The sequence below is a fragment of the Mesoplodon bidens genome (genome assembly GCF_964165515.1).
Source record: "Mesoplodon bidens genome assembly, contig: HAP1_SCAFFOLD_152, whole genome shotgun sequence".
NCBI classification, from domain to species: Eukaryota; Metazoa; Chordata; class Mammalia; order Artiodactyla; family Ziphiidae; genus Mesoplodon; species Mesoplodon bidens.
The window spans coordinates 928,974-941,042 of record NW_027672569.1 but is presented as its reverse complement, the minus strand read 5'-3'; the positions used below and the strand labels follow the sequence as shown (position 1 = coordinate 941,042).

Here is a 12,069-nt window from a genome sequence, read left to right as displayed (position 1 = left end):
ACTTAGGCAAACTTCAAGACCAAATAAAGATACAAAGGTTGAGCCTACGGCAAGCTCACAAAACAAGGACCATCCTGCATGTCCCTCCATCAGAGGGCCACAGTGGCCATGACTGTCCCTAGCCCAGTGGACGCCACTGCTCCCAAGTTTCACGTGCTGTGGTTTGCACCCTGTGGGAGTTCCAGGTAATGCGCATCTTGCCAGTTTTCGTGCCAAACTCCGGACTGTCCTGCCAGAGACACCATCTGCACCAAACCAAAGGTCCGGTAACCTTCCTTTCCTCTTCTCAGGTGCCTGGCAGGCTGACGACAATGTGGTCAGTCGTCGGAACACGCAGTGCAGACGCTCATCTTCTGGCAGCCTGGAGGACCCCGAGAACAGGCTCTGCGTGTGGGATCCTTTGGCCATCTGAGAGCCTTAGCCCCTGTACCAGGGCTCTCCTCCCGTTCTCACATCCCATCCTGGCCTCATGGCACCACTGACCTCCTGGGCATCCTCAGCAAGACACACGGAGACGTTTTAGACCCACGTGAAAGCTGGATGCTGAGGGCACCTGACCCTTCTCCCAGACTCATCTTCTTCCGCAACCGTGATCCTTCCCCTCTCAGAAGGGACTGGAAACCTCTTTTCTCCTTGTGGGCTAAAGCCACTCGAACTGCAGCTCATGAGACCCTTTTCAGAGAGTCTCGGGAATGTTTCCACTGTATCTTGATCTTCAGGTGGAGCTGTGGCCTACAGACTGGTTATTTCTTGTGCATCTTTTCTTTATTTTCTCCTTAGGAGGTAGACCAAGAAGACTCAAGAGTTTGGGTGACTTCATTACAAACACCCATCTGGCATTTTCTAGTCTCTGGGACATCATAACCAATCTGAGACCTGCAGTTTGGGGTGGCGTTGGGGGATGACTCCTGTGAGAAGGGAAAGCCATATTGCACTGTAAGTGGGGTTTCCCTCAAAATGCATTAGGAGCTCCTCTCTCAAGGACAAGAAGCAGTGGCAACCACCAGAAGGTTGGTTGGGAAAACAGTTCTTGCTTCTGGTAGCAGAGGCTATGCCTCGTGTGTCTGCTTAGGAAGGAGGCCTTGAATCTGAGAACCCCTCAGTTAAATGATGACCTACCGGGGACTTCTTTATGATCAGGTGCACTCAGGAAGGCCTGGGGCTCCATCCTAAGGTGACACTGCAAAGGCATTTATTTTTTTTTTTTTTTTTTTTTTTTTTTTTTGCTGTACGCGGGCCTCTCACTGCTGTGGCCTCTCCCGTTGCGGAGCACAGGCTCCGGACACACAGGCTCCGCGGCCATGGCTCGCGGGCCCAGCCGCTCCGCGGCATGTGGGATCTTCCGGGATAGGGGCACGAACCCGTGTCCCCTGCATCGGCAGGCGGACTCTAAACCACTGCGCCACCAGGGAAGCCCCAAAGGCATTTTTGACCCCCTCTATGTACTAGGCACTTGTTAGGGACTGTCGTATATTATCACGTTTCATCACTAGCGCCCTGTCAGGTGGCATTCTTATCCCTGCTGCCCCTGTCTCCACCCCGCTTTTCTGAAAGAGTTGAAGAAAGAAGCTGAGAGAGGGGTGGACCGGTGGTTCTCATTTGGTGCCCAGGAACCCCAAAGGAGGTTGGGGGAAGGGCTGAGCTGGGGTCAGTGGTGGTCTGGGAGGCTCCCCACCCCACCGGTTTTCCTCCCCTGTCCTCCAGATCAGCTGAGCCTGATGGGGGGAGCCGGAGGTACTGCCTTCCATAGGCTCATCAGAGATTTAGAGATATTGTTCAAATCACATGTGCACCCCACCACACTCTGGTGTAGGGCATAGAAATAACAGCCTGAAACAGCAAGACTGTAAGCTGTTGGCTGTTCGTCCCTCAACACTAGTGTTATCAATGGATTCCTCATAGCTCTCTGATAGATGCATTGTCTGCTGGCTTTTGGAAGAGGTGGTTATTTAGTGGAGCATGAGATTGAGAAGCAAAGTGGGATCCAACATTTTGTGAGGCTGAGATATGACAGAGCCCTAGGCTATGCCCACCATGATGGCCTGAATTAGTAGTTGGAATTGTTGCCCTACAAGAGCTTTTCAGGGTCCTTCCCAAGGCCTCAAAGAGAGCCCAGTGCCAGGGCATGTTTTGCACCTCCTGTGTGGCTGCTTTGCGCCACCAGGTGCCTGGTGACCCTCCCTGCCTGGTGGTTGTGGTTCACATCCTGACCTGGGTGTGGGCAGGGGGAGGCCTGTGGTCCTGACAGACACTACATGAGCCAAGCCTGAATCTCAGCTTCTGCCTTGAGTTCCCGTGTCCACCCGCTCTGAAATCCTGCAGTGGGCTCTACTGTTTCAGGCTCCATTTAATGTCCTTCCTTTCCCTGAAACATTCTTACAGCCCCTTTCATATTGATGATTCCAGCAACAACCACACTTCCTGATCTCCTTGAAGTCTGAGTCCCAGAAGCACTAGGGAAGGGGGTGCTCCCTTAGCCTGGGGTGGTGGTATACAGATCCACCTCCTCTCCCGGCAGGTAGTATTCAGAGTGTGGTGTTACCTGAGATGAAGGAGATGCAGGTAAACAGTTGCCACAGTGGCCAGGAACCCTAAGAGGAAGTCATTGTCTTCACCCTTTCTGGAGCGTCTGTCTTCTCCCAGGAAGAGGCTCAGAGAGATTCCTCAAGGCCTTGGTTCCATAACCAAGACATACCCGGTTGGAAGTGGCCCTTCACTCCTGTTTCTCAGACAGTTCCTGCTCTCTCCCCCATCCCCTCACCTCTTTGCCCTCATTTAGCTCTTTGGCGAGCAGAAATATCCCATCCAAAAGGGCTGGGATCAGGGAACAGGGCACAGAGCCTGGTCGGGGAACAGGACAGCCGCCCCAGTCATCACCTGGAGATGGTCATGTTGTTAGCAGTTGACCCACAGAGAATATGACGGGGCCTGGTTTCTCACACAAGGACACAGACTAACCAGAGGCCTGGGGCTCCTTCCTGCCACACTCAGGTCGGAGCTCACCTATGAGCTCACTTCCGGGTGGTGTGGTGATCCCAGCCTTCTCACAGAGCCCTTTTTCCTTCTCCTCCCCAGTCCCATCCCACCAGAGGTCATGCCCACGCTGGGGCATCTCCTGGGCACGGATCCACACACGTTAAGCCATCTCACCTGGGGAGAGTTTGTGTCCTGTTCGCCTGACCTTGGCATGCTGGTTGCTCACTTTGCTTTAGGATCTGCACACCTAGTGTGTGTAAGTATGTGTGTACTGTTGTGCCAGCTGTGTACCCCTCACTCCCTGGAGTACACTCATGGGCACACTACAGTGGGGACGTCAAGGATGCAATATTTATGGACTGCTGCATGATTCTTAAAAATGAATAAAACTGTTCACAAGGGAAGGAGAGCTATTAATTGCGCAGTTGGCTTATTTGTGAAAGTTTCTGTCCGACTTTCTCCAGCACGCTTTTAATACTTTGACTCAATAACAACTCACACTGCAGAAATATAGAAGATCATGAGAGATTACTACAAGAAACTCTATGCCAATAAAATGGACAACCTGGAAGAAATGGACAAATTCTTAGAAATGCACAACCTGCCAAGACTGAATCAGGAAGGAATAGAAAATATGAATAGACCAATCACAAGCACTGAAATGGAAACTGTGATTAAAAATCTTCCAACAAACAGAAGAAGCCCAGGACCAGATGGCTTCACAGGCGAATTCTATCAGACATTTAGAGAAGAGCTAACACCTATCCTTCTCAAATTCTTCCAAAATATAGCAGAGGGAAGAGCACTCCCAAACTCATTCTACGAGGCCACCATCACCTTGATACCAAAACCAGGCAAGGATGTCACAAAGAAAGAAAACTACAGGCCAATGTCACTGATGAACATAGATGTAAAAATCCTCAACAAAATACTAGCAAACAGAATCCAACAGCACATTAAAAGGATCAAACACCATGATCAAGTGGGGTTTATTCCAGGAATGCAAGGATTCTTCAATATACGCAAATCAATCAATGTGATACACCATATTAACAAATTGAAGGAGAAAAACCATATGATCATCTCAACAGATGCAGAGAAAGCTTTCGACAAAATTCAACACACATTTATGATAAAAACCCTGCGGAAAGTAGGCATACAGGGAACTTTCCGCAAGATAATAAAGGCCATATATGACAAACCCACAGCCAACATTGTCCTCAATGGTGAAAAGCTGAGACCATTTCCACTAAGGTCAGGAACAAGACAAGGTGGCCCACTCTCACCACACTTAATCAACTTAGTTTTGGAAGTTTTACCAACAGCAATCAGAGAAGAAAAGGAATCCAAATTGGGAAAGAAGAAGTAAAGCTGTCACTGTTTGCAGATGACATGATACTATACATAGAGAATCCTAAAGATGCTACCAGAAAACTACTAGAGCTAATCATTGAATTTGGTAAAGTAGCAGGATACAAAATTAATGCACAGAAATCTCTGGCATTCCTGTACACTAATGATGAAGAATCTGAAAGTGAAATCAAGAAAACACTCCCATTTACCATTGCAACAAAAAGAATAAAATACCTAGGAATAAACCTACCTAAGGAGACAAAAGACCTGTATGCAGAAAATTATAAGACACTGATGAAAGAAATGAAAGATGATACAAATAGATGGAGAGATATACCATGCTCCTGGATTGGAAGACTCGATATTGTGAAAATGACTCTACTACCCAAAGCAATCTACAGGTTCAATGCAATCCCTATCAAACTACCACTGGCATTTTTCACAGAACAGGAACAAAACATTTCAAACTTTGTTTGGAAAAACAAAAGACTCCGAATAGCCAAAGCAATCTTGAGAATGAAAAACGGAGCTGGAGGAATCAGGCTCCCTGACTTCAGACTACACTAGAAAGCTACAGTAATCAAGACAGTGTTTTACGGGCACAAAAACAGAAAGATAGATCAATGGAACAGGATAGAAAGCCCAGAGATAAACCCACGCACATATGGTCAACTTATCTTTGATCAAGGAGGCAGGAATGTACCGTGGAGAAAGGACAGCTTCTTCAATAAGTGGTGCTGGGAAAACTGGACAGGGACCTGTAAAAGTATGAGATTAGATCATTCCCTAACACCATACACAAAAATAAGCTCAAAATGGATTAAAGACCTAAATGTAAGGCCAGAAACTATCAAAGTCTTAGAGGAAAACATAGGCAGAACACTCTAGGACATAAATCCCAGCAAGATCCTTTTGGACCCACCTCCTAGAGAAATGGAAATAAAAACAAAGATAAACAAATTGGACCTAATGAAACTTCAAAGCTTTTGCACAGCAAAGGACACCATAAACAAGACCAAAAGACAACCGTCAGAATGGGAGAAAATATTTGCAAATGAAGCAACTGACAAAGGATTAATCTCCAAAATTTAAAAACAGCTCATGCAGCTCAATAGCCAAAAAAACAAACAACCCAATCCAAAAATGGGCAGAAGCCTTAAATAGGCATTTCTCCAAAGAAGATATACAGACTGCCAACAAACACATGAAAGAATGCTCAACATCAATAATCATTAGAGAAATGCAAATCAAAACTACAATGAGATATCATCTCACACCAGTCAGAATGGCCATCATCAAGAAATCTAGAAACAATAAATGCTGGAGAGGGTGTGGAGAAAACGGAACACTCTTGCACTGCTGGTGGGAATGTGAATTGGTACAGCCACTATGGAGAACAGTATGGAGGTTCCTTAAAAGACTAAACATAGAACTACCATATGACCCAGCAATCCCACTACTAGGCATATACCCTGAGAAAACCATACTTCAAAAAGAGGCATGTACCAAAATGGTCATTGTAGCTCTATTCACAATAGCCTGGAGATGGAAACAACCTAAGTGTCCATCATCGGATGAATGGATAAAGAAGATGTGGCACATATATACAATGGAATATTACTCAGCCATAAAAAGAAACGAAACTGAGCTATTTGTAATGAGGTGGATAGACCTAGAGTCTGTCATACAGAGTGAAGTAAGTCAGAAAGAGAAAGACAAATACCGTATGCTAACACATATATATGGAATTTAAAAAAAATGTCATGAAGAACCTAGGGGTAAAACAGGAATAAAGTCACAGACCTACTTGAGAATGGACTTGAGGATATGGGGAGGGGGAAGGGTAAGCTATGACAAAGCGAAAGAGAGGCATGGACATATATATACTACGGAACGTAAGGTAGATAGATAGTGGGAAGCAGCCGCAGAGCACAGGGAGATCAGCTTGGTGCTTTGTGACCGCCTGGAGGGGTGGGATGGGGAGGGTGGGAGGGAGGGAGATGCATGAGGGAAGGGATGTGGGAACAGATGTATATGTATGACTGATTCACTTTGTTATAAAGCAGAAACTAATAAAAAAATAAAAATAAAATAAAAATTAAAACAATAAATACTTGGGAAGAAAAAAAAACTTTGACTCAAGACAAGCTGGACATGGAGGAGTGAGAGAGGGCAAGGGGTAGAGGGAAAGACATGTTTCTGGGTGGGAGCTGGTGTACCATCCCCTGGGCACAGCTCCTGCGCAGAGGCCTGATAAGGAGCCCTCACCTCCACCCACACCCTTCAACCAGAGAACTTCCAACTGCTGCTCCTCAATAATTGAAGAGCAGGAAAGCTGGTGACTAGAGGGAGGCTGGGGGAGGGGAGGAGGAAGGACCACAGTCCACCGTTAGTGCGTCACTTAAAGGCTGGTGAAATTAATGGGGCAAATGACCCCAGTCACAGAATTTGGCAAGTCCACGGCTTTCCTGGGTTTCACCCACCGGCTCTGTCTCCTCGGCTATCTGGAAAGGAGGGAGAGCACTTGCGAAGAAGCCTCTGGAATGTCAGCTTCTGGGAATCTTGCTGAGGACGGGGCGGGGAGGGAGCGCTTACCGGGAAACACTGGATTACCCTAGCCGCCTTGGGGTGTCTGCGACCGGGGCTGCGGTTTCTGCGGACCTGAGCGGCAGGTGGCATCGGAGAGTCAGACCTGCTTGCGGGCACCAAGACGACACTCGGTCGGGAGACAGGGACAGGCCGCAGAAACGTGAGGAAGTGCCACTCGCAGCCCAGAGGAGAGGAAAGGAAAGCCCCAAGCATGCACCCAGCCCTGGCCCCTGCGCCACGGGCTGCGTCCCAGGAGCCGTCGCCACCTCTGAGCAGCCCAGATGGGAAGGGGGTGGGGCGGAGTACGGTTCCCGCGGCGAACTGCTCGCCGAGGGCCCCGGGGCCTCTGCGGGAGCGCCGAGCCGCGCGCCTCTCCGAGCCCTGCGCGGGGCCCTCGGGCGGGAATGCGCGGAGCCGGGACGCGATGGCGGGTAGGGGACTGGGTCGCGCGCGGGAGAGGGCGGCAGGAGGGAGCTGGAAGAGAGTTACCGCGTGAGAGAGCGGTTAAGAGCCCGCGGTCTCTTTGGAGATGCCCTGGCCAATGGCAGAAGCGGAAGCTGTTTATATGGGCGGGGCGTCGCCACGGCAGCAGGAGACGCCTTGTGAGCGGCTACTGAGTGCCGGTCCCTGGCCGCTGGCTTTCAGAGAGGCGCCGGCGGGCGTGAGTGGCGACGAGGATTGCTGGCTGGGCCCTCGAGCTGGGAGCAGAGAGCCGCGGTGAGGGTGGGCGGTGGGAGGAATTTCTTTGAGAACCTTCCTTTGGCCCGGGATGCGCTCCGAGCCAGGTAAGGGACGGGGAGGGCTGCAGGCCGTGGGAAGGGAGGGCGTCAGTAGCAGCCCGCTCTCCCATCGGTCCCCGACGGAAGTGGTGGGCCCGGGGACTGACATCAGAGGCGTTTGGGGGACACTCACTTCCCGCCCCCTTATAACTCTCTGTATTGTTTCCTTCCTTCCCCTTGATCCCCATCCTAATATCCCTTTTCAAAGATCAGACGACCTCCCCCGCCCCCCGACCCGTCGTACTGCCCTCCTGGACTCTCTCGCCCCATTTCCATTGGTTGTGGACGGAGAGAGGGGGGTTAATTCCCCGCTTTGAGGGAGAAAGGGGTGGCCTCGCATGCCCCTACACTATTCCCTCGTTTGGCTAATTAAGTCTCCTCTAAAAGATCCAAGAGGAAAAGAGCGAGGCGAACCCCGTGTGGGTCGGACCCCCGGGCACACCTTCTGTTTCCCAGACCTCGGCAGTAAAAGATCCTCCCCAGCTGCAGGAAGGATTTTAGTAAGAGCCTCCCCCCTCGCCCACACTCTCCGCTCGGGGGTGGGGCAAGAGGGCTCAGTTCCCGCTCTGGTCCCCGCAGGCACCACATTCCGTTTGGAGGAGGCTACCCCCGGATCGCGGGATGGAAGCCCGCTTCCGGGAGGCTGCGTAACTGAAGCCGCGGGAGTCAGCGGGCCGGAGAGCTCGGCGGCCACCCTCGGCTCGGCTCGTGGATGTTGACAGCCCCCTCGGAGAGTGCCCGCAGATATGGCGGAGAGCTGGCTACGCGTCTCGGGAGCAGGGGCAGCGGAGGAGGCCGGACCGGAAGGCGGCCTGGAGGAGTCCAACGCCCTGAATGACAGCCTGACCAGCCTGCAGTGGCTGCAGGAATTCTCCATTCTCAAAGCCAAGGTCCCCGCCCTGCCTTCAGGGGAGACCGACCCTCACGGCTACCACGAGCTGTCAGGCTCGGCCGAGCCGGGGTCTCCCCTGGCGGCGGACCCCGCCTGCCTGGGGCAGCCGCACACACCCGGCAAGCCCACGTCCTTGTGCACGCCGCGGAGAGCCCCCTCGGGGCTGCAGGCCTCGCCTCCCGACGACGTGGACTACGCCACCAACCCGCACGTGAAGCCGCCCTACTCATATGCCACGCTCATCTGCATGGCCATGCAGGCCAGCAAGGCCACCAAGATCACCCTGTCGGCCATCTACAAGTGGATCACGGACAACTTCTGTTACTTCCGCCACGCTGATCCCACCTGGCAGGTAGGGAGGCACTCCCTCCCTCCCTGCCCATGCCCGCGCGGACTGGACTCACATACGAGATCCGCAGGCCAAGTAGGCGCGGTACGGCCAGGGCCCCGAGAGAAGAAGGCCGTCCAGGAAGGACCTCAAGGGAGCCCAGTGCTTGGACTGCTGCCCCTTTGACTTCAGAGACGGAGGAGGGAGGATGTTCAGAGGGCTGCAGGGGTGCCGACATAGAGGTTCAAGTGGAAAGAACTTGTCCCTCATCCGGCAGGCTCAGCCCAAAGACCAGGGCTGAACTATGCGTGGACACAGCCCCCCAGGGTAGGTTGATGGACTGAGGGACACATTTGTGTCCCAAGTCCTGGAATTCCTACACACTACCCTCCTCAAGGTCAGTTTGTCAGGGCCTGACTGGAGGCAGAGCATGGTTGCTGCCCGGCTCTGCATCCCGCCTGCTTTCAGTTGGCTGGAGGGGCTCTGGGAGGGGAGAGGGGTGTGCTGCAGGGTGTGGTGGCCATCTGTGTCCCAGTGGAAGGGCTACGGGGCCTTCCGAAAGCTGCTGTGCCAGCCCCCACCCCAAGCCCTCCCTAGTTTCCTGCCTACACTCCTCCCCCTCTTCTCATCAACCTCCCTGCGGGGACAATTATCTCAGCCACGTGCTTTCCACAGGGGCTCTTTCCTCCCACACTGGCTTCATGTTCCAAGTCTCCGGAACCTGGCACAGAGCAGCCAAGGGGCCCAGACCACCATGTAAACCTCCCAGTCTTGCCAGGGCGCACTACTCACCTGCCGGCCCCACCCACCAGGCCCCAGACCCCTGTGCCCCAGCGTGGTTTGGACTGTGCACCCAGGCGTGAACAAGGCAGGATGGTGATTCAGGCTGGGCACACACTGCCCTCAGCCTCTTCGACCATCAGGATCAGGGGCTCCTTGGGGACAGAGACCCTGAGGATGCACAGATCCTTCCCTGTGGCACAGGTCACAGGATCAGAGTTCCTGTGATCACAGCTATTCCACGTTTGCTTGGGCCCTGACCCTGGGGCAGGTACCATTTGTAACCTTGGTGAGAAAGCAGAGACCCTCCACCACCCCCCACCCTACCCCAAGCCTGAGAGCCCCCAGGAATGAGCGCTATGCTCTTGGCTGGGTAATAATCAACTGAGGCCTCAGAGCCTGGGGTGGGAGGAGGGGGACATGGTGGGTGAGGGCCCAGGCCAGCAGGCGGCTCTACAAACAAGGAAAGTCATCAGATCCTCCCACACTTCATCCCCCACCACACACACACACCCTCACACCCACTCACTCATTTCACAAACAGAGAAGGCCAGCCAGGCCCAGGCAGAGGGAGATGGCCGTCCAGGACCTGGGGGAGCCAAGGCCTTTGACCAGAGGCCGCAAGCAGCGGGGTAAGGGAGGGAGGGCAGGACAGGCTGGCACTGAGAGCCACCCTGTGGCTCAGGGCTCGGGTGACTGAGCAGGCAGATGTCCTGGCAAATGGGAACAAAAGCCCCCGATAGCACTCCCAGCTCCTGGTGCCCCGTGGCGGGTGTCCCAGAGCCTCCCGCTCAGAGCAGCTCTTCTGTCTCCCCTGCCCCAAACGGAGAGAAGGTGGTGGTGGGACTGGCAGTGGCGCTAGGAGCCCCCCATCACTGACCCCACCCACTCTCCCAGCTGTCTTCCTTCTCTCCTATCTCCCTGTGTCCAGAACTCCATCCGCCACAACCTGTCCCTGAAGAAGGGCTTCATCAAGGTGCCTCGGGAGAAGGACGAGCCAGGCAAGGGGGGCTTCTGGCGCATCGACCCCCAGTACGCCGAGCGGCTGCTGAGTGGGGCCTTGAAGAAGCGGCGGCTGCCCCCAGTCCATATCCACCCGGCCTTTGCCCGCCAGGCCACGCCAGAGCCCAGCGCCGCCCCATGGGCCGGGCCACTGACCGTGAGCGCCGAGGCCCAGCAGCTGCTGCGGGAGTTCGAGGAGGCCACTGGGGAGGCGGGCTGGGGTGCAGGCGAGGGCAGGCTGGGGCGTAAGCGTCAACAGCCGCTGCCCAAGCAGGAGGCCAAGGTCCCGCGGCCCTCCAGCCCCCTGCTGCTGACCCAGGAGGAGCAGGCTGAGCTGGAACCCCTCAAGGGCAACTTTGACTGGGAGGCCATCTTGAACGCTGGCACGCTGGACGGGGAGCTGGGCACGCTGGAGACCTCGGAGCTGATCCCGCCGCTGAGCCCTGCCTCACATGGGGACGTGGACCTCACCATCCATGGCCACCACATCGACTGCCCTGTTACCTTGGGGCCTCCAGTGGAGCAGGCTACCGAAAGCCTGGACTTTGATGAGACCTTCCTGGCCCCATCCTTCCTGGAGCACCCCTGGGACGAGAGCACCCGTAGCTCCCTGCCCACCGAGCCCCTCTTTGAGGCCGGGGATGCCACACTGGCCTCTGACCTGTATGACTGGGCCAGCCTGGCCGCCTTCTTGTAAGAAGCCAGGCCCTGCCTCACCTCCAGACAGCACCGAAGTCTGGGCCCAGACTGCCCCCCTCCCCGCCAGTGCAGGCCCATGGACATCCTACCACCCAGGCAGGGGCTGGGCCAGGTCAACCCACCAGGCAACACGGCCCCCAGCCCAGGCCATCCTCAGATTCTAGTCCAGCAGGCTGAGAATTGGGGCCCAGGACCAAAATTGCTGCCTCCGCTCCCCAGCCCCCCATACACACAGTGTTTCATTGACCCACTTCTTCCCTGCCCCAGAGACACGCTAAGGTCCCTGCACTATGAGAGCTGCAGCTTGGAGGGGCCCTGGCCAAGCTGGAAACATCAGTACAGGGCCCGCCCCAGAACACCTTAGCTTCGAAGCTTCTCTCTCTCCTGCTCTCCTCCCCAGGTCTCTATCCAGAGCAAGTTCCCAGGTACAACAAATGCTGATTAGGTGACTGCAAATTAACACCCAAGAGGCCTCTCCCGGCAGTCTGTGAGGAGGAGCAAGGCGGAGGGGGGAAGAGAGAGGAGACAGAAAGGAGGCCGGGGTGCTGGGTGGAGCCAGGAGATTTTCTAAGGCCTCTGGGATCTTCTGGCTTCATCCCTAGAGGTGGGGCAGAGGGCATGTGTCCCTAATCTTTGAGCCCAACTTGAGGCTGAGAGCAGCGGGGAGATGG

The 12,069-nt window shown here is 54.2% G+C and overlaps 1 protein-coding gene across 1 annotated transcript; it reads left to right on the top strand.

The window, feature by feature from the left end:
- Window positions 1-8,443: 8,443 nt before the first annotated feature.
- On the top strand, window positions 8,444-11,396 carry LOC308609995 (forkhead box protein J1-like; the record flags this gene model as incomplete). Its single annotated transcript, XM_081259264.1, has 2 exons — window positions 8,444-8,941; window positions 10,629-11,396. 2 exons carry the CDS (start codon window positions 8,444-8,446, stop codon window positions 11,394-11,396), a joined length of 1,266 nt encoding a protein of 421 aa, XP_081115390.1.
- Window positions 11,397-12,069: the final 673 nt, after the last annotated feature.